The sequence below is a fragment of the Mytilus edulis genome, chromosome 12 (genome assembly GCF_963676685.1).
Source record: "Mytilus edulis chromosome 12, xbMytEdul2.2, whole genome shotgun sequence".
NCBI lineage: Eukaryota > Metazoa > Mollusca > Bivalvia > Mytilida > Mytilidae > Mytilus > Mytilus edulis.
In genome coordinates, this window is record NC_092355.1 from 15,468,827 (window position 1) to 15,495,891 (window position 27,065).

At 31.0% G+C, this 27,065-nt stretch overlaps 2 protein-coding genes across 2 annotated transcripts; one reads left to right on the forward strand and one right to left on the reverse strand.

Annotated features, from left to right (window-relative positions):
• Window positions 1–1,408: 1,408 nt before the first annotated feature.
• LOC139499220 (uncharacterized) lies at window positions 1,409–14,027 on the reverse strand. The gene is made up of 10 exons (XM_071287897.1): window positions 13,928–14,027; window positions 12,145–12,336; window positions 11,641–11,768; window positions 11,336–11,438; window positions 9,924–10,070; window positions 8,493–8,687; window positions 6,325–6,447; window positions 3,837–3,971; window positions 2,407–2,482; window positions 1,409–1,975 (listed from the first exon to the last, which is right to left on the reverse strand). The coding sequence occupies exons 1-10, from the start codon at window positions 13,986–13,988 to the stop codon at window positions 1,513–1,515; spliced, it is 1,623 nt and encodes a 540-aa protein (XP_071143998.1). The 5' UTR covers window positions 13,989–14,027; the 3' UTR covers window positions 1,409–1,512.
• A 6,106-nt stretch (window positions 14,028–20,133) lies between these two features.
• LOC139499221 (uncharacterized) lies at window positions 20,134–26,753 on the forward strand. The gene is made up of 3 exons (XM_071287898.1): window positions 20,134–20,269; window positions 23,580–23,933; window positions 25,374–26,753. The coding sequence occupies exons 1-3, from the start codon at window positions 20,149–20,151 to the stop codon at window positions 25,778–25,780; spliced, it is 882 nt and encodes a 293-aa protein (XP_071143999.1). The 5' UTR covers window positions 20,134–20,148; the 3' UTR covers window positions 25,781–26,753.
• Window positions 26,754–27,065: the final 312 nt, after the last annotated feature.

A 27,065-nucleotide genomic window follows, 5' to 3' on the forward strand; every position in this document is an offset into this window, starting at 1 on the left:
ATCTTTTATATACACACCTGTTGAAGAAAGTATACCTTGTCAAAATATAATTTGTAAATATATGCCTTAATTACAGTTTGTACAAATAGTTATCAAAGGTACCAGGATTATAATTCAGTACGCCAGACGCGCGTTTCGTCTTCATAAGACTCATCAGAGACGCTCATATCAAAAAAAAATATAAGGCTAAACAAGTTCAAAGTTGAAGAGCCTTGAGGGTCCAAAATTTCCAAAACGTTGTGCCAAATACGGCTACGGTAATATATGTTTGGGATAAGAAAATCCTTAGTTTTTCGGAAAATTCAAAGTTTTGTAAACAGGAAATTTGTAAAAATTACAACATTATTGATATTCATGTCAAAATGTATATATAAATCTAACTTACCAAATAAAATAAAAAATGATACAAGAAATATCTGCAATACAAATGCATTCATTCTAGTCATATCCCTCACAATAATCATATAATACAAAAAATAGATTTAAATCACGGAAGTTGAACCAAACTGATAACACAGTAAAGGTTATTGTGTTTATCAATCTAGCAAATGATATGTGTTCTTAGTGAACTTAAATATTGATTTTGTTTGAAATAATAAAAGGTAAAAACCTCATTTATTAACTGCTTTGCAAGGTTTCTGATATGTATAAGATCACGATATTTCGAAGCCCTTCTACAATGAAAATATCTTGTAAACACATCATGCACATAGAAGGGCTGAAAAGTTCTTAAAGGTAATTTTGTAAACATATATACAGTTATCGCTGAAGAACACTTAAAATGCTATGAATGAATACTTATAACACAATATTGATCAAATTACCTTAGTAGGCCATCGCGATTTCTCAAAACAACTAAGTAAAAATTATATTTGAGGTGATCATTTAACAAAAAATGTAGTGAAGAAAAGATAAGACATTGTGTGTTCTGTTAAATGTTCGAAAACCCATTTAGTTAACACCATGAAGCCACGACAGGATCAACGAAAAATCCGTAAAAACAATCATAGTCTTGTTCGAAGTAAGAAGTGATTGAGTATGTTTCCGTTGCAAAAGATTTCAACTAAAAGATATGTTTAATAAATAAATAGTTATGTAGAGCTATAAGTCTGATTTTGTAAAACAGAGGATTTTGTATCCAAGTGCATGAATTGTACATGTAATTGCCTGATTTATTAGGGAATTTGTGTCTTATATTTTTTTATTTATTATTTTTATTATATATAATCTAAACAAAACATATGAAAATCGAGTATCTAACTCGTTGTCTTTCTTTCTCCAATACTCGACTACCTTACAAATATGATGCTAGGTAAAAAAGGACATGATTAAAACAAACAATCACATGTTTATTACATAAAAAGTTGTATATTCTATAAATGCTACGTCCTGTTACAAACAAAGTCATCCTAGATAACTAGTTTGTATGCTCGACTCGCTTTTTGTCAGCAAACGACTTTAAAGTTTGAAATTGTGTCGCAAGAAATCTAATCTCATTACAATTGCATAGGGCTAAGTTGATTTGTCGTAAATATCAGAAGTCGTGCTTTGGTCGTGACTTTTATATGACATATATGAATAATCCCCTTCAACCTCTGAAAACGACGTGTCATATAATTCGCTTCCATAACTGTGAATTCCTTTCACAATGGCTGCGCTATCGTATGTAGGACCATCTTCATGTTGATGTACGCCATGACTATGGTACATATTTTCTGTCGGACAAATTGTTCTCTTTTGCTTATCATGTAAAACATCATATTCTCCATCTGTTGCGTCAGTATAGGTATCGTTCATATTTTCTGGTTTAGTTAAGTTGTTTACAACGGAATATCTTGATGTTCCCGTTTCACAAAGTTCATTTATCTCCCTATTTCTTTTATTAGTTGAATCTGGTTTGATTTTCTTTGAAAACATCAAATTGCTAGTTTGGCCTTTTTGAAATGCATCAGATGGTTTCAAATTTCCCTTTGACCTTAAACAAAAATTATTCATTGAACAAACAAAACTTCATCTACAATAAAAGAAATTGATAAGATAAGGAAAAGGAAGAAAGCAAACAATTAAAATATACTGTATTTGGTTTCATTAATAATTGTCATTGTAGTTGTAGTGCTTAAATAAGTATATATCCTTTTGTGCCAGGATGTGGTCCGTCTTATCCAATTTGTGCCATGTGTGGGTATCCTTTTGTTATAATAAAAAGCATGTTGAATTTGTAGACTGTTTTTTTAAATAAATAAAAAAAATGCAACAGATAAAGCCTCTGTGCCTTATTTTCTTCTAGTGGTTTGCTTGCAGACTATGCAAAAACCACTACAAAACATTACTGTCCAAACACTTATATTGTGTCATTCTTCAGTAAAGAATGCTAGAACTTTTTTCAGATATCAAAATGTTACCCACCTAAATTTGCATATAATCAAGACAGCTGATACAGCAAGTATAGAACATGCACCCATAATTCCACCAATAACTGCACCTACGGATGTATTGATAAAGAATAAGTTACATGTAACACAACAGAAATACGTTTAATTCCAGTACTTGACAAACATGAATTCGGATATAGGCATACAATAATGAGACAGCAATCCCTTTTAAAAAAAAAAGAAACATAGAGTTTTGAAACAATCTACAATTGATTATACCATGTATTCACTGTACATCAAAAATGACATCGTCACGATCAAATAAATACAAAATAACTTCCTAAAACTGGGTTGTTTTTAATTGTAAACCATTTATATGAAAACAATCTGTTATTAAAAGATAGACACAGTTCAGAATCTGATTTATATCATCCCAACACAATGAAATCAAAGTTATGCTGTTAACACATTAGAAAATAAGAAAAGATATCCTGTATTATGAAAAATAACATGATTTAACCTTGTTCTTCGAAGAAAGATAATTCCATGACTATTGGAAACACTATTACTTAGAATAGATAGGAACGGCTTTTGTGGTTTAATACTTATTGTGAAATCTAGTACAAAGCCAATGCAACATTTAAGAGCAAATAGTGTTGTCTGTAAAATATGGTTGGTAGCAAAAAACTGTCCCCACAAGATATATATCCACAGATCAACACTGCTTTTTTATTAGATAAAAAGCAATATGATGCTTATAATCCAAATGCAAGATCAATATTTTATATAGTTTAAGCTAGATTGTAAAGTATTCTAGAAGTTCAAAGGCTGCCGATGAAAAAAGAAAAATCACAAAAATACTGAACTCCGAGGATCGGAAAGTGATTAATCACATGGCACAATCAAATGACAAAACACATCAGACGAATGGACAACAACTGTCAAATTCCTGACTTGGTACAGGCATTTTAAAATGTAGAAAAAGTTGGATTGAACCTTGTTTGATAGCACTAAACCTCTTCTTATATGACAGTCTAATCAAGTTCCGTTATATTTACAACGATGCGTGTACAAAAGATATAATTAATAAAATAGTCAAAGTATGAGTACAGCAGTCATCACTGTGCTACAATCTTAAAACAAGCGATCTTACAAAAAAGCACAAAGGCATCTATCAAATCAAAAACACATTCATTGCTTCGCGTGTTTGACGTCAAATAATGTATACGTCACATAGGAAGAAATTGTGTCGTTCAATATTAATTCAAAACAGTTTTTAGAAGTTAAAAAAGGTTATGTTCGAAATGTTTTATCTTTATGATTTTCACTTCTTGATTGGAATTACAAGCTATGTCATTGTTTTTTTGTAAAAACAGGGAGATTGAGCGAATTGATAGTTTCATATTTACTGTTCATTGCTTTATGGGTATTGCTAGATAAGTTTAAATCAAATACAACGCTTACCAGTTGAATGAAAACTGTTTTCATCATTTCCAGTTGAAAACAATGGATCTGGTGAAGTGTTAACATTTTCATCCTGGTTTCTGTTGTATGTATACAAAGGGTATTGTGTTCTAGTCTCTATATCTAAGGTGCTGTCTATAATGAATTAAAAGCAGATAAAAAAATAGTTGACGCAGTAACGAATGGCAATTATATATCAACAATACCGAAACAATTGAATCGAGGCAGATACTTATTCAATTGATCAAACAAATGAACCTGAAGCAAAACTTGTCAGATGATTGAATGCTTTCATTTCTCATTGCAAATGTTGATGTGCAGTTCTTGTTTATAAGTCTTGACTTCTTAATACTTGAACCAATACAATGTATATATCAAACTACAAATTGAGGACGACATGGATTTGTTTCTACCACAGACTCATTGTGAGGTTTTGATATGAAACAATCAAAAACGTTAAGTAAGATACGTGGTTGCAGTTGTAACACATGATTCTAAATCTCAATTGTGTAGAGCAAGCTCAAATTCATATTTATTTACTTGGTTTGAGACTTGTCATTCAATCCCAATACAGATACATACAAGAGGCTCATCCAGTCAATGCACTCTTTGGATCTAGGCGATTTCAAAGAAAATACAAATGAAAACGACAATCACTGAACTTCTGCCTCTTGAAGTCTGACAGAAACACGCATGATATGACACCGTTTAACGTGTCTACAAACTCTCTACCCTCCCCTAACCTAGGACAGTGGTGTTGCAGAAACACAATAAAATCAGTTAAAAAGGGCTTATATCAGTCGATCGATACAAACAACATTCAACAAATACAACTAACAAGAACACAAGACAAAAATTACATTTTGAGAGGTCGAAATTTACAACTTTTCCACAACTCATACTTTTAAGACATAAGTATAAAAACGTACAAACAAACTATTTTGAAGGTGGATTGCGTGTAAGTACTTCGCTTTCAGCAGATAGAAAACAAGATCAGTTGCGATGCCAAAAAAAAAAAGAGTGGCGAAAGATACAAGATGGATAGTCAAACTGATAGATAGAAAATAAACCGACAACGCCATGGCAAAAAAATAAAAAGATACGTAGACAAATAATATTACAGAAGACACAACATAGAAAACTAAAGACTAAGCAACACGAATCCCACCAAAACTAAGGGTGATATTAGGTGCTCCGGAAAGGTAAACAGATCCTGCTCCACATGTGGCACCCGTCGTGTTGCTCATGTATATCTACAGAATGAAGATCCATGCAACTTACTTCTGATATTTATTATATCTACTTGAATTTCATTTGTTCATTTCGAAAGGAATAGTTTTCACCAATTAAACAATAATCACAGTAAAGATATGAACCAGAGCTAGTTATATACCAAGTATTCTTTATTAATATTAGGAGTGCGTAGCTATAAAATATCAATACGATTTTTTGACACTTTGAATTGCTAAGGGACAAATAATTTCGAAATTGATAGTTTGCATTTCATGTGGTTAATTGTGCGATATAGCGTGTTTGTTAGTGCAATTTTTTTTTATAAATATAAATATAAATCAATCAAGGGAATTCAGATGTAGCCTTTTGTGCCTGGTTACATCCAAATTAAACATTGATGAACATTTCCAATAATCCGTTGGTCCTATTTCGCTAATACAAACCTTTTTGAAACGTGTTTTGCATGTACAAAACCGATTACATGTGTTGATCTATCTGCTGTATTACTTAAACAATGTCATGGACGTTAGACACTAAGCTTGCAATGTTTTTTTGTTTGAGAATAGATCGATTCACCATGATTGTTCATAAACTGTTTATTAGTATAAATATTCAAAAAATCAGTTTGAACTATATTTGTAGCTGCTATAATTCATGCATGTTATGCGGCACGGTGTTGGTTCGCTCAAGAATCCAAGCATCCGGCAAACCAAAAACTATTACAGCCGATTTCATTCAACTTGATCGTTCATATATATGCATTACTGTGTTGGTTCGCTTAAAATTGATTCAAAGAATCCGGCTAAAAGAAACGTTAAACGATTCTGATTATTACAGCAGATTTATTGAGTGTGTAGCCAAAGGTAATATATCTTGCGTTTTAGCTGAACAGTGAAGTCATTATTAGGCCATTTATACTACCCTCCTTTCAAAGTAGCCTAGTCAGACAGACAGACAGATAGATTGGTTATCTTTCGGACTAGTCTACTCTTAAAGGAGGATAGTTTACCTAACCCAACAATGACTTCACGGTTCAGCTAACAAGTAAGCTAACCAAAGATATTACCTTTGGCTACACACTCAAAGAAATCAGCTGTAACACGAATATGGTCCTGTGGTTAATAATTGGTGTAAAATTATATCCGCAGGTATCAACGAAAATCTGAGATAAATGATATTATATTATCTGAAATAATAATGGGACTAGTCCATTCATTTATTTTGAAAAAAAAATTCAAGTTATCCAACTACTTACTTGCTTTGCAAATATAAAATTTTATATTTCTACTGCATTCTTGTTCTGTTATATTTAATATTGTGTTTCCGTTTACTGGAATTAATATTCCTGTAAAGCAGAGTTTGGGTTGCTGATCGAAATCTGTATAAAGTAATGCCTATAATTTTAGTTATTACAATATTATTCATTCTCAATTAACATGCTAAGGAACGCTTTTTTTTTGTATCTGTTATTGACGTATGGGGCAAAAATCCTAAAGAAAACAATGTATTGTACATACAAGATGTACAATGTAGATCAATTAGGATATCATTCAAAATAAAATATGTAAAAAAAGAGGAGAGATAGTTTGAGGAAATTCAAATCCCGTAAATGTTAGAAAACTAAAGACGTCATGGCAAAACAAAACGATTAGGACTTATACCAATTGCCATATGTTATATACAAGTACTAACCCGGTGATAAGTCTCATTTGTACTTGTATATACAAAACATAACAGTTGGTATGAGTGGAAGGGGTTGTTTAATCTTTGACATAACAAAAGATACTACCCCTTTATTTTTTAAGGGCTCTTTTCTTGCCAAAAATTAATTGAAGCTAATGGTGACATAGTTGTATTTTTGTCATGTTTTCGTTTTGTTTCGCCAAGGCGTTCTTAGTTATTGTATATTGACTAGATGTAAAGATCGGAGAGGAGAAATCTCACAAAACATATTTAACCCCGCAGCATTTTTTCGCCGGTCCGAAGTAAGGATCCACTGGTCTTTGTTTTTCTTGTATGTTTTTTTTTTATAATATGGTTTTTTTATATGTTTTTTGTGATGTCCATGTTTATATAACTACTAGTATTAAGTATTATTGGAGGTTAGCTGAAGCCCGGCTCCAGATGCGAGATTTTCTTTCTCTATCGAATACCCATCGGTGGCCGTCGTCTGTTTGCTGCTCGTCGTCTTGGTATTTTCTCTTTGACTCACTCTTCATTTCCCTTCTCATTTTTCATTGTCGGCGTTTTATTCGTCAATGCATACCAAATATGTATCAGTCCGGTGCTTGACAAGTATTTGAATAGAATTCAGTACGTGTTGATTCTGTTACATATCGTCACTAAGATTTAATCAATGACTAGAAAATCTAATATGTCATACTGTACCTGCAATTCATATTAATTTCTAAAACTTACGTCAAGTTCTTAAAAGACGATTTTGATTGAATAAAATCAAGAGAAATAAATAGATCCTGTTTCATCGGTTACATGTAGTTCAAAATACGTTAATCTTAATTGTTATAGTAAAATGATGCAACTTATAAAATTCAAATCATTTAAATGTTGGTCGTGTTGTTTTGAAAGAGACAATTAAAGAAATTGTGTAAAAGTATCTATTTGCAATATTTGGAACAAATACTTTGTTCTATATCTATTTTTCTTTGTATCTTAAGAAAAAAGTAAAATAGCTGAACTATAAATTTCAAGGATAAATCCAAACTGAATATCCCTAAACCAAAAGCAAGAACAAAAGCTCAAACAAATCATCGAAAATATCCCAACTGTCATATTCCTGTCTTAGGATAGGTATTTCGTGTTGGATTAAAACTCTTTTTTTATAGCTGGATAGACCACTCACTTGAATGACAGTCGCATAAAATTACATTATATTGACTACTGTGTGTGTGAATCAAACAAACACTTACAGTATTTAAAAAATGCCAAAAATATGGATACAACAGTCAATAGTTTGTTTTTATATTTATTACAAATAAATTCACACGTCATTTTTTTATTTATTATCAAGGTTACTATACATGAGGTGTAATGTTTTTCACTACGAGGTCCTCTATGTAATACTTATTGGATTGACTGAGATAATAAAATCAAGGTAAGTAAGCCATTAGGTAGCCCGAAACCTCACCTGTTTTCAGTGTGTAAATTTTATTGTTTTTAAGGAAACATGCATTAGCTTATCTTATAATTAGCATTAGTAATACGAGACAGAATATCTTTTACGATGAAAAAAGTGTATGAAGACTTAGTGACGTGAGTTTATTGGTGGATAAACTCTTGTATGATCAGAATTGTGAGTGATATTTGCTGTGATTCTTAGAAATGTGAGATCAAGGAGTGTCGAAAACAATTTGTCAGTTTTATTTAGACACATAATTTAGTGTAGGGTTACATATAAATGTTTACCTTTAACTTTAATTATTTCAATCTCCTCACGAAAGACATTAGTCCAGGAAATTTGCCCTTCAAAACCACTATGTTTGTCTATTATTTGACAATAGTTGGAAGGTGCTAGTGTTGCGTTTTTATTCATGCAATAATTCAAGCTGCCGGAATAATTTAATCCCCACTTAAATCCAAAGTCTTGGCGTATTCCTAAAACTATAAAACATTATGTTCTTATAATTACGTTTACAATGAAATTAGAATGAACTCAAATGTACGGCATGTATAATTCATTTTGAAATTAAATTCATGACTTTCAGGATCGAAAACTAGAGCGCTTAACAACAATCCTTACTTAAATGTGTTTGGCCTTCTTGTGGTTTCAATCAAAACGATTTTGACTAAATCACAATGCTGGGTACTTTTTTATGGAATTTTTTCGGATATAACTGTCAATATTTTATAAAAATAAAAACATTTTTTTTAAATAACTTGCATCCTAACCGTTTTTTTAGGATGCCGGCACTCAGATCAACGCATAACGCCGACATGTGGAAATCTATGAATATATAAGAACCAGATATATCGGAAAGAAAGATTCTGGACCGCCTAAAATCACTCCTGGATATTGACGGGGTTTGTATTGATATGATTTTACTTTTCTTTCTTGTTGTGAGACATTTCGTCGCTTTTCTTTTTTTGTTATGGTATTGGGTTTACTTGTGCATTTAAATGTCCTTTTGGTATCTTTCAACTCTCATATACGACTTAAAAACGTCTAAAATGAACATTACCCGTTCCCTTTAAATTGCCTAATAAAATTATAATTCCATTCGTTTAAACGGGCAGTGCATTAGAATGAAATTTTTTTCCTGGGTGTTTCCTTATATGTAGCATAGAGGGCGTAATGTAATCATTCAGCACGACATCGTCAATCTGAACAGTCGAATTTTCTTGGTAAATTTTAACTCTGGTTAAATAGATATAGGAAGATGTGGTGTGAGTGCCAATGAGACAACTCTCCATATAAAGTTTATTAAGCTTTATATTTGGAGAGTTTTTTGTTTGATACTGATATTTGAATTATATATGATATGTATTGATATATATGTATGAATTGTGTTTATTTCTTATTAAATATAGAGCATCGGCGTTGTGGTGCGACTATCCACTTTGCAAAGTCTTTGGTATTTAGTATAGCCTTTTTATGGCGTGTATATTCAGAGTATTTATGTATGCTTGGATATTTGGTACAAGTATTGGTTATACTTGGATATTTAGTACAAGTATTGATTATATTTGGTTATTTGGTGCAAATATTTGCTTTATGTCTACATTGATGGGTGGTTTATACTAGGAGAATTAGTGTATGCACAATAATTGCACCGTTGAGTTAATAGGATGATGTATAAACTTTTAAATTGCTTGCATGACTTATATAGAAAGTATTACCACATCTTCCAACTATGGTGATGTTTTCTGAACTGCAACGTCTTCCTTCCAAGTTATTACCATTTGCAGTATTCATTTTACAATTTCCGCAACATATAGTTGTGCAGTTTCCGGTATCGGATGAGTTACGTACCGTTCCATTATAATCTTTAAAAAAACATGAACACTTTACCATCTGTTTTTTACATTCAAAAACTTTATTATTTTTCATTTGTATTGCCAATTTATGGGCATTATGTTTTCTGGTCTGTGTGTCTGTTCGTTCGTTCGTTCGTTTGTTTGTCAGTTCGTCCGTTCCACTTCATATTAACGTTTTTCGTCGAAGGTTGTTTTTGATGCAGTCGAAGTCTAATCAACTTTAAACTTAATACATATGTTCCCTATGATATGATCTTTCTAATTTAAATCCTCAAATAGAGATTTTACTCATTTTTTCCACTGAGCATAGAAAATGATAATTCGGATTGGGCATTCGTGTACTATAATAAAATTGAGAAAGGAAATGGTGAATATGTCAAAGCGACAACCACCCGACCATAGAGCAAACAACAGCCGAAGGCAACTATAAACACATTCTTGTTTTTTTTTTGTTTTTTTTTTCGAATATTAAATATTGATTTTTTTCAATTTAGATCGTTCTTGTAACTTTTATAACGTTGTAAGTCAATAAAGATCAAGCAAACCTTTTGCATTCTGATTTCGGTAGAAGCTAAAAAGTGTTTGAGAATGGTTTCCGTATTTTGCACATTTTAACTCTAAACATATTGTTTGACTAATTGTGAATGTAGATTTCGTAACACTATTCATTAGTTAAGTATGTTAATAGGTAAAGTCGTCCTCATATTCACTCCTATACCTGGACATGGCTCTCTGGAAAACCCAAACGATTACTCAATACAATGAAAGCATGAAAATGTTCTCCTTTAAATAAGAAATAAAAGTAAGCATATGAATCAAGAGTCAAGAATTGTTTGCATCATGTTAAAAAAAACGTTTGGATAATTTTGAAGTTTTTTATTGAAATATGCAACAATTCAAAGTTGGACATGAAAGTAATTCAATATAAATGAAGCACTGTCAGAGTTTATGCTCCTTTCATAACACTCAATCAAGTAACGTTTACGGCAATCAGACCGTGTGTACCTTATTACGTACTTTGCATTTGACCAAAGCTATAGTGAGCCTTTAATTTATACTGTATGAATTCAGCTTTAAGAAATACACTGCCACTTTAATATATTAAAATACGTGTTATAATTGCAAATTAGTCGATTATTCAATGGAGATGAAAAGACGATGATTTTATTCCTTTAACAAAACATGGTGTTAAACCGTGAAGGTTTTAATTGTACGGTAACAGGGTGACGAATCTAACAGAGACGGTGTATCAGATTCAATACGTAATAACTTACTTCTATAAACAAAGAAATGTTTTGAATTGACACAATACTGTATAGCTCGTTGTTGTCTTTTATCCATCCAATTAGTCAGGCAAACGCAATTGTGTGTTTGGGTCTGTAAGATAAATAAGCAAAACATGTATTAAGTGTGTAGAGCCTTTATTATAAGCCTACTTTTGATCTTTTACATATGAAGGAGGACAATTGTTCAAAGACTTAGTTAAGTAAAATTAATTTTGATTGTGACATAATCACATTTCATAAAGTAAGACATTACCTGTATTCCAATAAATAATTTTCTTTAGTATTATACTTACGTCTCTGATATGCCTTTTGTAACCAAAATAACTTCCCATATTTTCAGAATAGCATTTATGTTGACAATAACCAACCGATGCTACTGTTGAAAATGAGTGAATATGATTTTCAGAAATTTGGAAACATCCTATGAAAAAGTATGTATAATTATTTGATTGAAATGTGATTATACTATCTATTCACTTGTGGTATGTAAAATAATGCAAAATGTGTTTGATCCTTTCAAAAGATTTGATGCAAACGAAAACAGGTTGAATGTTAATAAATTCTGTAAAAATATTTTTCAATCAATTTTTTGTCAGTGTTTCTATGATTATTTCTGTTTTGGTTAAAATGATAACATACCGTTCGATGTGTCTGATTTATTCAAACTGGATACGAATAAGAACTTAATTTGTTTTTCACTTTTGTATGCAATGTTTTATTGGTTTGTCTTATTTTTATATTTTTTTCTACCATTGCTCAAATATTCTCCATTCATTTATCTAACAAATTATAGTTACCTATTATTTCAATCCATCGTGTTGGTACTCTGTAAATAGCCTTTCCTATCCAAAATTCGTGTTCATTAGGAATGCCACTTTCCCTGAGATACTTATCTCGGTTCTCTAAGCCATGAAGTTTGCATGCATCTTGTGCTCGATCCCATGTTATGCCGTACAAATCCGTGCGGAGTGATTCTTCTGATGATTTTACTTAAGAATGAAAAAATGTTGTAAGATTGAGAATACCGATCAATAGAAAACTTTTCGTATTTAAAGATTTATTCATATAATGATGCCTGTAGTGCCATGCAAAGCATGCCCCAAAGCAGAACTCAACGTCAAACTCACAATAATAAAAATAAAATCAATACAATTGATATAGGTCAGTGGAAGATATAATGCTGAGCTTTTAGTGTTGCTTGCATAAAACAAACGCATCAATAATGAGAAACCTTAATATTTAAAAAAAAATGTATCTGCTCCGTGTAATTCATGTCAACATCAAAACGCTGACTTATAAATAGAAGGTAGTATTGGACGCTTTCTGACGTGAATTGTAAATGCACATATGCACACATCAACATATTATTGTTTTCTTTCGTTTGAAGGTTTTTACACTAGTAATTTTTTGGGGCCCTTTATAGCTTGCTGCTCGATTTGAACCAAGACTCCGTTTTGAAAACTGTACCTTGACCTATAACGGTTTACTTTTATAAATTGTGACTTGGATTGGAGTTGTCTCATTGGCCCTCATGCCGTATCTACACATATCTATTTAAATTAAATGATGGAAATTTACAAACATGTATGACTAAAATATCTATCAATTTGAAATGAATATAACGCAATAACAATATGTACGACCTTCATATATATACTGAAAAATATTTAAAAAAACGAATGCGGTAAATATAACATTGATATGCTGTCGGAAACTATGAACTATAATCATAACATTAATCGGAAATCAAAAATTGATTTATATTTTTTTTTCTATATTGAACAAGGAAGTCTAAAGTTCACGTGTAGTACATTTTTGAACGAGTTTTTTATTTTTTTAAATTAGGAAATCACGCGTATTTTCAACCTATTTGTTCAATGTTAAAATTTAGAAGTTATTATTGTAAAATGAAACATCTGTTGATCCCGAAGTTTTTTTTTAAACACCAAATACAAAATGATTAGTTGAACAACGTCTTTATTGTCGTGTATGTATTCTCTTGCAATTACTCAAATTTTCATATTGCAGTCAAACCCATTTGCTTCAATTACTGGCCAGTGCAGAATTGTTTATCATTTTGATTGGTGATATCATGTTTACACTACAAAGCTATAAGACCAGGTTTAATACATCATGTTATGCATAAAAATGTCTGAACCAATGCAACAATATGACAGTAGAGATATTTTCCATTCATTTGATGTGTTTGATCTTTCAATTTTATCACTTATGAATAGAAGTTTCAATAGAGGTGAATTTTTTCTCCTTTTTAACTACTTTTTTTAGCCATGGCGTTGTCAGTTTATTTTCGATTTATGAGTTTGATATCGATTTATGAGTTTGGTATCTTTCGTCCCTCTTTTATTAAAAGTCATTTCTGCAAAAATTGAAACACTGACAGATAAAAATTAGCTTATGTGTTTTGGTGACACTTGCTGGTGAAATTTTGTATGCATACACGTTCAAAAAAAGATATGTGTATGACAACATTTTCATATAAAGTGTAAATGCAACCTTTATATATAACTATTAATGTATATTTAAATCAGATATTTAATGAAAATACATTAATTAACTTACCAAAAGGTATGAAAAAAATCACAATTAAAGCATGTAAACTGAGAATTTCGACAGCAACCATTGAGGATAATTTATCAGCAATCGGAAACAATGAATATGAATCATCATGTTATACATGTATGACCAACAAGGAAGTTGTTAGGTAGAAAATTTATACATTTAAGAGACCTATATATCTTTTAAATAACATTAGCTGTCATAGGATAGAAGAACGTCATGAAAACCAAGCTCTTTTCTAGCACAGGCAAATAAGCTAACATTAATGTACAATGTCGAGAAAACCTATCTGGTAAAGAGAATTTGTAACGAATGCACTGAATGATTCGTTTATCAAACTTTTTTCCAAAAAATATTCAAAATTATTTACAAATATCTATTTACCAACATCTTGAATAATTGAATATTTGCAATTTTAAACCTTATTTTATAGATCAATACAATGGCATAATTTGGAAATCATGTTCAGACAATTTTCTCATGACTTTACCATGAAATCAAACTGTACATATCAAAATGCCAAAATAGCAAGATATTTTCCTAGATGTAGGTACATAGGAAACAGATGAACATTTTATACACATGAATTTAACGTATTCTTTTTAGAAGTAATTGTCTTGGTTTTATTAAGTGATTTCCTTTTCACAGGATTCAACAGTTGAATTCCCGACTTCAATAACTCAATGCTAACTTATTTAAATTATAGTAGGTTATACCCCTTGGTAAAAGAAAACGTTATTAATTAAAATAAATGTCTGTTAAGTTTTGATCACAACCATTTTTTTGTTTTAATAACTAAATAAACTTGACAATTTCTAAAATAGACATCTACGTGTTTTAAAAAGACAACATTATCTTTTTAACAATTAATGTTGACTGTATATTTTCAACTTTAATTTTAAAATGACAAATAAAATCATTTTCAAAGACATTAAACCAATAAGATACTTTTAAAAACACATCCTGAAGTCGACTTATTCTTTAGGTGAAAAGGTGAAAAGTCAAACATTGGTTTAAATATTATCTGATTTAAAAATTTATCAGTAAGTAATGTTTTATGCTTAACATGTTTATAGTCATAAGTAATATACTTTTATTTGAAAAGTACTTTTCGGATACGATTTTATATTACACAAATATATTAGGCTTTCCTCTGTTTATATATATTTTTTTGTTATTCAATGATGAAATAAGGAACATTGAAAACACAACCATTTGGGTCTCGTTCTATTTATATATTGGCATTAGGATTGTGCACGATATTCATATGATGGAGACAAAACTTTCAATCAGTTTGATTGAGGTCTGAAACTGGCATTTCAGTAACTGCTAGTAGTCTGTTGTTCTTTCTGTATTATTGTCAATTTGTATAATTTATCTTCTTACTTCTTCTGACATCTAAGTTTGACTTCTCCGTAACTGATTTTTACTGTGCATATTGTCTATATTGACTTAAGTAATAGGGGAAGATATTCTGACGGATTCTTACACCTGTCGAAAGTCAGGAGACTCTGTCATTTGTTAGTCTTAAATGATTTTTAATCTTAGTTTCTTGTGTACTATTCGGAGTTGAGTATGACGTTTATTATCACTGAACTAATATAAATATTTCTTTAGAGCCAGATCAAGGACGCATCCGGGTGCGGGAGTTTTCTCGCTACATTGAAATCCCATTGGTGGCCTACGGCTGTTATCTGCTCTAAGATCGGATTGTTGTCTCTCCGACACATCCTCCATTTCCATTCTCAATTGTATTCTTTACCTCTGTGTTCCTGGTGTTTCAAACTTATACATATACAAATCAATTACTTATGTGCCAACAAATATTTAAAGCTTATTTGGATTCCAGCCATTTCAAAAACAAAACCTTTTGAAGTTGTAATTGGTGTTTGTTATCAAACCTGTAGCATTAAGTTGTAACAGCAGAGTACATTTGCAAATTTGTGTCGGAACACTTATGCAAAATGAGAAAATGACATAAAATAATTAAATCACCGTTCATTTAAGCTCACAATCTGCCTTTAACGATTCATGCATTTTTGTTAAGATACTTTTTTCTGTTGAACTAAGAAAAGACATAAAGGTACTATCGAAATGAAAAAGAAATAAATTACAGAAATCGCTTAAATTTTACAATTGCTTAGTTTTAGTACTGCTTATTTAAAACGAAACTTGATAAAAAATATAGGTCACCGATGAGTTAAAAGCAATCTTAATGTAAACAAATTGCACTGTAAGAGATAATTTCGATCTTTTTCAATGCTATAAACATTTTAAAAGTAATGTGGGGCCAGAACAAATCGATGTATTTGTTGATTTTGGTACAATATCATAAAATAATTTAAATTTGGATGTAACGCGTCGTATGATTGGCTGACGTCGATTTATTTATCAGCCGATAGACATGTGAACGCGACGTCATCAGCGGTTTTATATGATTTGCTCAAATTCAAAATGGAATTAAGAATTAAATTATAAGAAATGAATGTAATATTTTTTTCTGCCTATTCGAAAAAATACTTAAAAAATATGGTGCACACTTTAAATAACACGCTCCGCGAGTTGTTCAGTATGCACCCCATTTTTATGTTATTTCTTCATAGACAGAAAGAGAAAGATATTACAGTCATTCTTTAAGTAATAACTAATAGACTAAGTGTAATAAATAAAATTTGTAATGATAAAAAATGCTTAAAAGTTTACTGAAAGTTTTGTATCCCGAGCCTTTTTAATATTCTAAACAAACAATTATTGATATTAACACAAATGTATTGACCATGTGTTACCATACGTTGATATCCATTCGTTTGCTGCGTTTGAGCTTCTAATTTGCCATTTGATTAGGAACTTACCTTTTTTAGATTTTTCCTCGGAGTTCAGTATTTTTGTGATTTTACTCTATCATGCTTATGGTAATTGATCATTGATTAGTTCTGCATAAGTTATATGTATCGGTGATCCCATGATGGCGTACTAACATGGTGAGGAGACGGTCTATCTCTTGTCAGCCGAAGGTTAAGGGTAGCCTGAAATCTAGTAAAACATTATGCTTATATGTTTTACAACTTCTGCATACATGTGAACCACAGTACCATTTATCATATCATGACAATCATTTTATATTTGGCATGAGTCTTAAATAAACACAAGTTTATACGTTTATACATATCAACAGTTTACTGATAAGAAAATATATTGTTGAAGTCCTATGTTTCGTACGGTTAAGTTCATTATAAAATTGATTGTACTTTAAACAGAGATGCTGAACACACCAAACGGATATTCAAATTTGTTAATGGAAACAAAACTGACAAATCCACAACAAAATATAAGAAACGACAAAAAGAGAAACAACAGTCTACAACACACAACATATATAATTATTGACGACTGTGTAACATAAATTCCTCCAAAGCCGCGGATGCTCTCTTCTGATCAATAATACAAATGTAGATGTATTGAATTGTAATCGTGGTGTTTGCAATTTTGTACAGGAAATAACGTATACATTTTGTTTTGTATATGTTACAATTTGTACAGTGCAAAATTACAAGTTATAACATGTGCAAAAGTAACTCGTTCATGTTAGAACATGTACATAATATTGCTTAAAAAAGGTTTTAACTTGTTCAGAATTTAAAGATAAAAATATGTTTCTATTATTACAAAACATGCCATTAGACTCAATATTTTTTCATTATTTTTTATAGTTCATGCATGTTAGTGTGTTCGTCCTTTTTGATAAAAGTTATGACCTGATGAATAATTTTGATATGAAAACTTAATAAAAATTCTTCTGCAAACAATTCTCTGTTTTCAAAGAAGAGGATACAAATTGTGATAAGGTGTTTTAAGTGGGCAAAAGATACAATTAAACCTACTCGCAAAGAAAGTACCCTTCTGAAGCAGTATGAGATATTGACAAATAGAAACATAGAAAAAAAGATAAAGAAAAACATAGGATGGTGAGTGCAATATTAATACAGTCTTTCAAAAGTACCTTTAAAAAAATGCCGGTGTCTTATGAAAGGGTAAAGGTCTGTCCAAATTGTAGAATAATATCTATTGTTTGAAGCAATTTCACAGTGACCTTGCTGTAGTACATCAACATAACATTGACTCATTTAATGATCTGCATACGCATAAATATGCTCAAAGCCAAAAATGGTCCGAGGATTAAATTTTATCCAATTTCAGAAAAAATAATCATAACATCGGTTAAAATGGCAATTGTTATCGTATAGTTCGCTTCAATGCGTGTCCCATTGTCGTTTTTAGTGTTGTTTCGTTGTCGACATGTGCTATATTGTATTGATTATTTGCATAAATCTCTGTTCTGAATGATCTTATATTGGTACTGTATTCCTGTCATTTAATGGTGTCATTCAAGTGTGGTATTTAAAATTGCCATACAAGTGCGATGTTTGGCTAGCTAAAAAAACAGGTTCAACCCACAATTTTTTCTTAAAATGTCAGGAAATTTATCATTTTTATATCATAGTTCGTTTATGTATGTGTTAGATTTTAATGTTGTGTTTCTGTTGTGTCATAGTTCTCTTCGCATATTTGTATGTTTCCCTCAGTGTTAGATTGTAGCACGGATTTTTTTTTTTTTTTCATTCGATTTATGAATTTTGAACAGCAGGTATACTACTGTTGCCTTTATTAATAGGACAATTTCCGTATAAAACATTGTTTGGTTCTCGGCCAAATGTTACATTGAGATCACCTTCGGTATCTAAAATTCTTCTGACTTCCAGGTATTCATACAGAAAAAAACTTAGAAGCAATATTTGAAGTGAATTCTGTAACCACTAACCACTAACAGTTCTAATAGAAAAAAAAACTTTTCCGAAATTGAAAAAAAATGATGCTTACACAGCTGATGAACTTTGTGTCAGCATGACACCATTTCTACATAAAAAAATGTGATTTTACAGGGCCTTTTATGTCCAAGTCTCCAGCTGATACCTAGAAAAAATCACCCCAAAAACTAGATCAACTGTTCAACTGTACCATTCTAATTCCGTTCATTGATATGGGCCATGCTGTAAATAATGCATTCTTTTTAGCTTTTGATTATTGTTCATTATTATTTAATAGATTTCAAACGTGCAAGATAATTATACTTTATCAAATTAATTTTTAAATTGTGTACAGGTTAAAACTATTTTTAAGCAATATTTTATTCATGTTATACTATGTCCGAGGTACTTTTGTACAAGTTATAACTTGTATTTTTGCATTGCACAAATTACAACATGTACAATATTTGTTGTAAATTCATGTGCAAAATTGCATTTTGTAAACGACATATATAGTAACGGCATGCACTTTAAATACAATTTATTTATTTATACATTATTAAACAAATTTTGATTCGAAACAGTCATTTTTGTATGAACAGCTCTGAAAAGACGGAACAGTGAAATATTTCATGTATTTACCACTGTGATGAGTTAATCAAATGATTGCAATTAGCTAACTTGCCGTTAATGAAAGTTCTATACTGTTTATCAGTTGTTTGTAACTGTACATTGACATGATACCGTATTATCTCAAAAGTTATTGAACAAATGGTAGATTTACCACAAACAAAACGTCTGAACAATTTTACTTTTACTATAGCAAATTTTTCTGATTATTTATTGACAGGCTAAACACGATTGAATAATATATAGTTCAGATAGTTAAAAGTCCTTATGTTTTATTTATTTGTTTATCCGAAAGTATGCGTTAGCCTTTTTTGTGTCAAAATCGTCTATTTCAACATGTTTTATTTCACACTGATATCCTATTTAAAAGTTCTGTTTTTTTATAGTTTTTTAATTCTTTGTACATGTCTTCTTTGTCCAGATATGTAGATAGTTATTCTTATTATCAGTCAGACATGTAGGGACATATTTGTTTTAGACAAGTAATTGAGTCAAGTACTTTTTTTTATTTGTTTTGACTTTGTGTTTGTTAATATGAATATTAAGTGCATGAGTGTGCAAATTTGACATTTATTGTCTCTTATCATTACATGTGTGTATTTAGAAAAACAAATTAAAGATTTCAACGTTTCTTTGTAAACTTATCGTTTTAAGAATGTGGGTAATACGGTGTTCTTGTAATGGATATTTCTGTTGCAACAAATGTGACCATTATCTACCTATGTTACTCTGTTATGTTAGGTTATTCAAATATTATTTCAACTTTCACGTAAAGGTTTTTTCTGTAAAATGAAACATATGAAAATAGTGTTGTTAATATCATTTGTCTTGGAACTAACTAAATCACAACTTCTAAGTGATGATCTGCAGAATCTCAAGAAGGAACTGCAACAACTGAAGATAGAAACAGGTATTTTTTTGGAATTTTTGGTCATCTATTTCTACAACCCAGTAGTCAGCACTTCGGTTGAGACATTATTGATTGATTGTTGTTTGCGTTACGCTGCATTTTCACAAAAAGGCAGACAAGTCCATATCAATAATATGGTTATTTTATAAATTTACTGTTTGCAACAATATGAATTGTGTTCTTATCACAGGCATTGATAACCATAACCGTATTTGGCAGAGTTTTGGGGAATTTTTGGTCATCAATGCTCTTCAACTTTGTACTTGTTTGGCTTTCTAATTATTTTGATCTGGGCGTCACTGCTGAGTCTTATGAAGAAGAAACGCGCGTCTGTGGTATCTATTTCTAAGCCTAATACCTTTTATAACTATTAACACCACTAGGTCGTTTCGTACCTTAGGGTATCACCAACTCAGTATTCAGCACTTTCGTGTTGACCTAAATATCCATTATGTGGTCAAATTAGAGATTTACTGTTTGCAAAAAGTATGAATTATTCGCAAAAACTAGGGACGTTCTATCCAAGGCATAGATAACCTTAAATGTATTTGACATAACCTTTTTGGAAATTTGGGTCATCAATGCTCCTCAACATTGAACTTGTTTGGCTTTTTAACTATTTTGATCTTGGTGTCACTGATGAGTCTTTACTAGACGAAACTGGCATCTGGCGTATCAAGTTCTAAGCCAACTACCTTTTATAACTATTAATCCAACTGGGTTAATGTCAATTAGGGTAGACGTTTCGTCCATAAGGGTAACATCAATCCAGTAGCCAGCACTTTGATATTCACCTGAATATCCATTATATGTTCATTTTATAAATTTACGGTGTGCAAAAGTATTTATAATATAACTAAGGATTTTCTTATTCCAGGCATAGATAGACGTATTTAGCACATTTTTTTCTAATTTTGTGTGATCAATGCTCTTCAACTTTGTACTTGTTTGACGTTCTAACGTTTTTGATCTGATCGTCACTGGTGAGTCTTATGTAGACGAAACGCGCGTATCAAATAATAAGCCTGTTAACTTTAATAACTAATTACAACAGCATATCAAAGCTATCAATGTCAATGAACACAAGTATCTAATATGTCAGTATACTACATTTCAGAAAATTATCTTGCAATTATATCAGTACAGTTTAGTGCTCAGACAAAGTTAACCTTAAACGGATTATATGTAGTGTGTTTGTCATAAAACTCTTAAACTGTTTCGATACTTTTATTTTTTTCGGCTTTAAAATATATGGCTTGGAGCGTGCCTAATGAAAATAAATCCAGAAAAGCGATTCGGACGCAACAATTTATTTCAAGTGGATTTTTTTTTTTAGTATGACGTTTATTCCGTACCCATACACATATAAAATCATAACTACTAAACTGTCTGAAGTAGACTATACATAAACTAATAAAATAAATAACAGAAGTACCGAATTTTAAAAGAAATACAAAACTAAAAGACCATTATCAATTGTTAAAACTGTAATCCTAAATACATCACACGAATGGTAAAACACCTGTTATATTTCTGACTTGTTACAGGCATTTACTTATGTAAAAAAGGGTTAATAACTACTTGTTATTAAAGCTTTCAAAACCTTTCACTTGTATGACAGTTACATACATTTCCATTATATTAGCAACGATCTGGAACAAAACAATCATGCATAAAACTGACAGAAATAGGGATACAGGTGTCAGACTGTGTTTTAATCATAATCACTTAAAAACCAAGTGTGATAACAAAAATATCAGAATATCTTACAAACAAAAAACAGGTGCAACAATGAAGAACAGTGATACAAAAAAAAAAAACGACCACAGCATGACATCAAATTAACGGGATGAATAAGTACCCAGTCACGTCAAAATGTTATGACCAAGAAATGACTTAACAGTAAAGGCTTCTAATTTAAAAACAAGTAATCAAAGAAGAATATAACACGCAATTAATATGATTAAAAACATCAGTAACAAAAATCTATACTTCAAGTCATCATGTATAATATGTTAGGTTAATACTTATTGGTGTGTGGTTTTAAATGGGCCAAACATTTTTCATCCTAAATGTGGCGTACGTCAATTAATGAAAATTAGATAAAATATGTTTAAGTCAGGATCACAACAGCAAACCTAAGTTAAGAAGATCACCAAGTTATCTCACGGTTTGAAAGGACACAACTTTTGTAGATCTATATAAAAAGATATTTCAGCAGATAGTCGGTAAATGCTACAAATAATGCAAAACTTCTTGTTACAGGCTTATGTAAACCACTAGATATATTGACTTTTAAATGATATCATTGGAATACTTGACTTAATGACATATCTCTTAAAATTTAAATACACATTAAATTCATATCAGAGTGCAGCATTTCGATGCAGTATAATGCATACCTGTATTTAAATTTAAGAATCTTAAATGACCATATTTTAATCTTGAACAATCAAGACATGTGTAATATTAATCCTATACAGCGACATCATGTATTATTTTCGTCGAGATGCTAGTAAATATAAAAAAAATCCTAGACCATGCTCACTTTACAAATTAACCTTTGGTATCTACGAATATTACAATATTAGGGGAAATGTTTTAATTTGAATCAGCTAAATAAAGGCAACAGTAGTATACCGCTGTTCAAAACTCATAAATCCATGGACAAAAAACAAAATCGGGGTAACAAACTAAAACCGAGGGAAACACATTAAATATAAGAGGAGAACAACGACACAACACCGAAACGCAACACACACAGAAACGGACCAAGCAACAGACAAAACACCACGAGAATAACAAATATAACATCAAAAACAAATATTTGTAATATAGGTCCTTAACAACGAGATAACGTATGTTATTTGCCAAGGTGTAAACATATTAAACCATGTAGATTATTGTGTTTAGTGTTTTGACGAGACTTAATCCGCCACGTCAAACAATCGTTAACTTGTCGTCACCTTTGATTGTTAAAGATAAATTGGGTTGAATCAGAAAAATCTTTTTTTTTAAACTATATTAAACATTTCCGTGTTGAAGGCCGTACATTGACCTATAATGGTTTACTTTTTAAAAATTGTTATTTGGATGGAGAGTTGTCTCATTGGCACTCACACCACATCTTCCTATATATATATTTCACCAAAAATTGAATCAGATGCGTAAAATATATCCTAGCATTAAATTTTATAATCAATTACAGGATAGCGTTGCAATAACAACTGTAGAATATATTGTCTTATTTTTCTTTGGCATTTAAATAAGGTGTTCATAAGAGTTTGATGTTGTTTTTTGTTTCTTTCAGAAAGTTTAAGATCCAATATGTCCCTTTTGGAGGATGATAATGCAAACCTTCTGCACATAATGGAACGAATGGACCAAAAGAGCAGCGCCGAATTATCAGTCATGAAAAATGACATGCAATACTTGGAACAGGAAAACCAAAAGCTTTCTTCAACAATATCTGCTTTGCAAAACGAAGTGCAGTATTTACAACAGAGTATAAAAATTGAAGGAGAATCCTATCGACAGAATTTGTCAACCCTAATGACAAAGGTGTCACATAGCTACACAGTTCTACAACAATTAGTAACAGATGAAAAAGTCGAAACTAACCATTTACAGAATAATATGTCTACGCTACAACTTAAGATGCATAGTAGGTATAATTAAATGGCAAATTCCTATGCTGTAAACTTTGGTATTTGTATTATAATAATACAGAATAGCCAAATAAAACCAATTATTAAATTGACAGCGATTTACAATCTATGTTTAATTTGTGAACAAACAAAATAGATGCAAATCAAAGGGGATATACCTTGATATTTTAAGTTGGTTTCATGCGGCTTCATTCTATGATATTAGTCTAGCAGTCATGTATATAGACTCTCAAACTGTTTACTTTCATGGGAGACTATGATTAACTTAATTATATGTTGTTTCGTATTTTATTTTATTTTCACAGTAATACAAATGTTAACCACTGCCTTTGCTATCATTATAAGCAGCCACTTTTTTTTGTGAAGTAATTGATTAATGTGTTGTTGTTTAACTTGATCACATTTTCGGGGCTACATTCTTTTGTGCCTGTTCAAAGTAAGAAGCCTGTAGCTATGTGGTTGTCGTTGTCTGTCATATATTTGTTATGCCGTTTAGTTTTTTAATTGAATTGTTGAATAATGTTAAATCTCGGGGCTTTGTATAATTTCATTTTCTGACATAAAATTTCTCAATATCTAAGGTCGTACGGTTGCTTATAACTGCTAACATCAAATTCATTATGAACCTTCGTACAAAGTTACCTAATTGGCAAAGATTAAATATCTCCTTATTTCTATATATATATTAGCTTTAGTGGTATCTTGCCATGGCTTTGTTTGGACATGTTTGCTATTTGGTCTTGAATGTTTGTCCCTAATATTTTATTAACTGTGCATTTGCATTCAGATATCGCAGATCAAATTTATTCGTTCATAGTGTAATAGTTTACGTTTTATGATTGAGTTAAGCCTGCCAATTGATATTTTACCGTGTTTTCTTCTATGTTGTGATGTTATGCTATTGTTTCAGAAAAAGGTAGAAGGTTAGGATTTATTAAAACGTTTAATCCCGCTGCAAATGTTTGCTTCTGTCCTAAGTCAGGAATCTGATGTACAGTAGTTGTCGTTTGTTTATGTAATATATACGTGTTTCTCGTTTCTCGTTTTTTTATATAGATTAGACCGTTAGTTTTCCTGTTTGAATGGTTTTACACTAGTAATTTTGGGTCCCTTTAAAGATTGTTGTTTGGTGTGAGCCAAGGCTCCGTGTTGAAGGCCGTACATGGACCTATAATGGTTTACTTTTTTTTAAATTGTTATTTGGATGGAGAGTTGTCTCATTGGCACTCACACCACATCTTCCTATATCTAGCTTTAAAAAGAGACTTTTTCAATCACCAGTTGCTTTAAAATGTTAACATAATTTTGTACAGAGAATATGTAGTTGCGTTATGTGAGCTAAACGACGTCGACAATAAATGATATCTGTGTCATTATGATAATATAATAGGATGACAAAGTATACAATGCATTATTCTAAAATAAATCTATTTCAGCCTTTCGAGCATTTACTGTACGAAATACACAAGCTTTTTCCAATGTTCCCAAAGGACAAACACTTGTATTTAACAGTGTCTATACTAACGAAGGAAACAGATACGATCCCCATTCAGGAATATTTACTGGAGATGTCGCAGGGTGGTATATGTTTCTTTTTACCATCAGAGTTAGATACTACAGCCAGTTATGTGTCACCGAACTGGTGAAAAACAGCAATAGAGTGGTGTTTGGAATGTCTATGTCGGGCACAAAGTACCATCAGCATAGCAGTGAAAGTAATTTTGCAGTCATTCATTTGAACCTAGGTGACAAAGTCTGGTTAAGGACTGGTCCATGGCCTGAACAAACGTGTACCGTTGATGACTTATCAAGTTTTTCGGGATATCTGATCAGTTCTTTTTAATTGATTTTAACCTTTATTCTTTCTTGATCAAAATTCGGCAGTCATAAGTAAGTGTGCAAATCCGTAGAATGACAAATAATTCTAAAAGTTGACAAATACTTACCAGTATTATACAACATCATTAAAACACAAAATTCAAAATTCAAAATCTTATGAATTCTAATAGGATAATACTAGAACTGTTGGAAGAGCAAGTTAATAGTCATAGGTACCAGGCTTATAATCTATGATCTATATAGGGTCAATATTATTTCTGACCCTTCTTGTCGCTGTGTTGTTAATTGTGAAGATTCTTATCATTTAAAAAAAAATGTAAATGATAATCAGACATACGAAATATAATATTTAAAAGTCTCCTATGGCTTCTACATGATTGTAAGATTAACATAGAACTACTAATCTCGGGTAGTTGTCTTCTTTCTCTAGAACAAAACCAAACCATTATCAAAAATGTCTTCGAGTTTATTCAAAGTTCGGAAAGATTTCAAATTGTCTAGATAGCAAACAATGATCGCACACACATCATCATCTAAGTAAAATTATTCTCCCTTTTTTGCCCTTTTTTCGTTGTTTTGTTTGTTTTATTTTCAGTATACACATCTGATTAACACCATTTCTAAATATTGTATAAATTATGACATTAATAGTTCAATTAAACGTAGTATGTGTATTACTGATAAATCATAATTGTCGGTTCCACATTTAAAACCTTTACCTAAGGCTTTCGTTTCATTTGAAAAAAAGTTTTGAAGTTTGGCTGTAAAAATCTTCCAAAAGGGATAGCACATACTTTTTTGCGGATATGTTGTTTAATGAGCCCTTAAGTTTGGATACAATCCGAACAAACTAATCGCATCTTCAAATTAACGTATGCTAAAAGATTACAAATTCAATACTGCATTTAGGTATTTGGATATTATTTTTATTGTTAGAAATGTTCATTTTCCCCTCAGTAATAATATTGTAATACATTTATATATCTTATTATCTGTGTTGACATATGATTATTTACTTTTTACAATTGGTTACTTGGGTGGAGAGTTGTCTCATTAGCACTCATACATTTTCTTTTTCTATATACATATGCACAATCACGGTTTTATAATATGTCGATACCTGAATATTGGCTGTCGTGTTTTTTCTCTAAATGTGACTGACGTTTACACACTTAGTCTAGTGTATGTGTGGCTCGCATTGATTTTAAGTCTTAGTTACATGATTTTTTATAAGCTGTCATTGGATTTTAACTAGCTATTAATAACTGTAAGTAATCTCTAATATATGA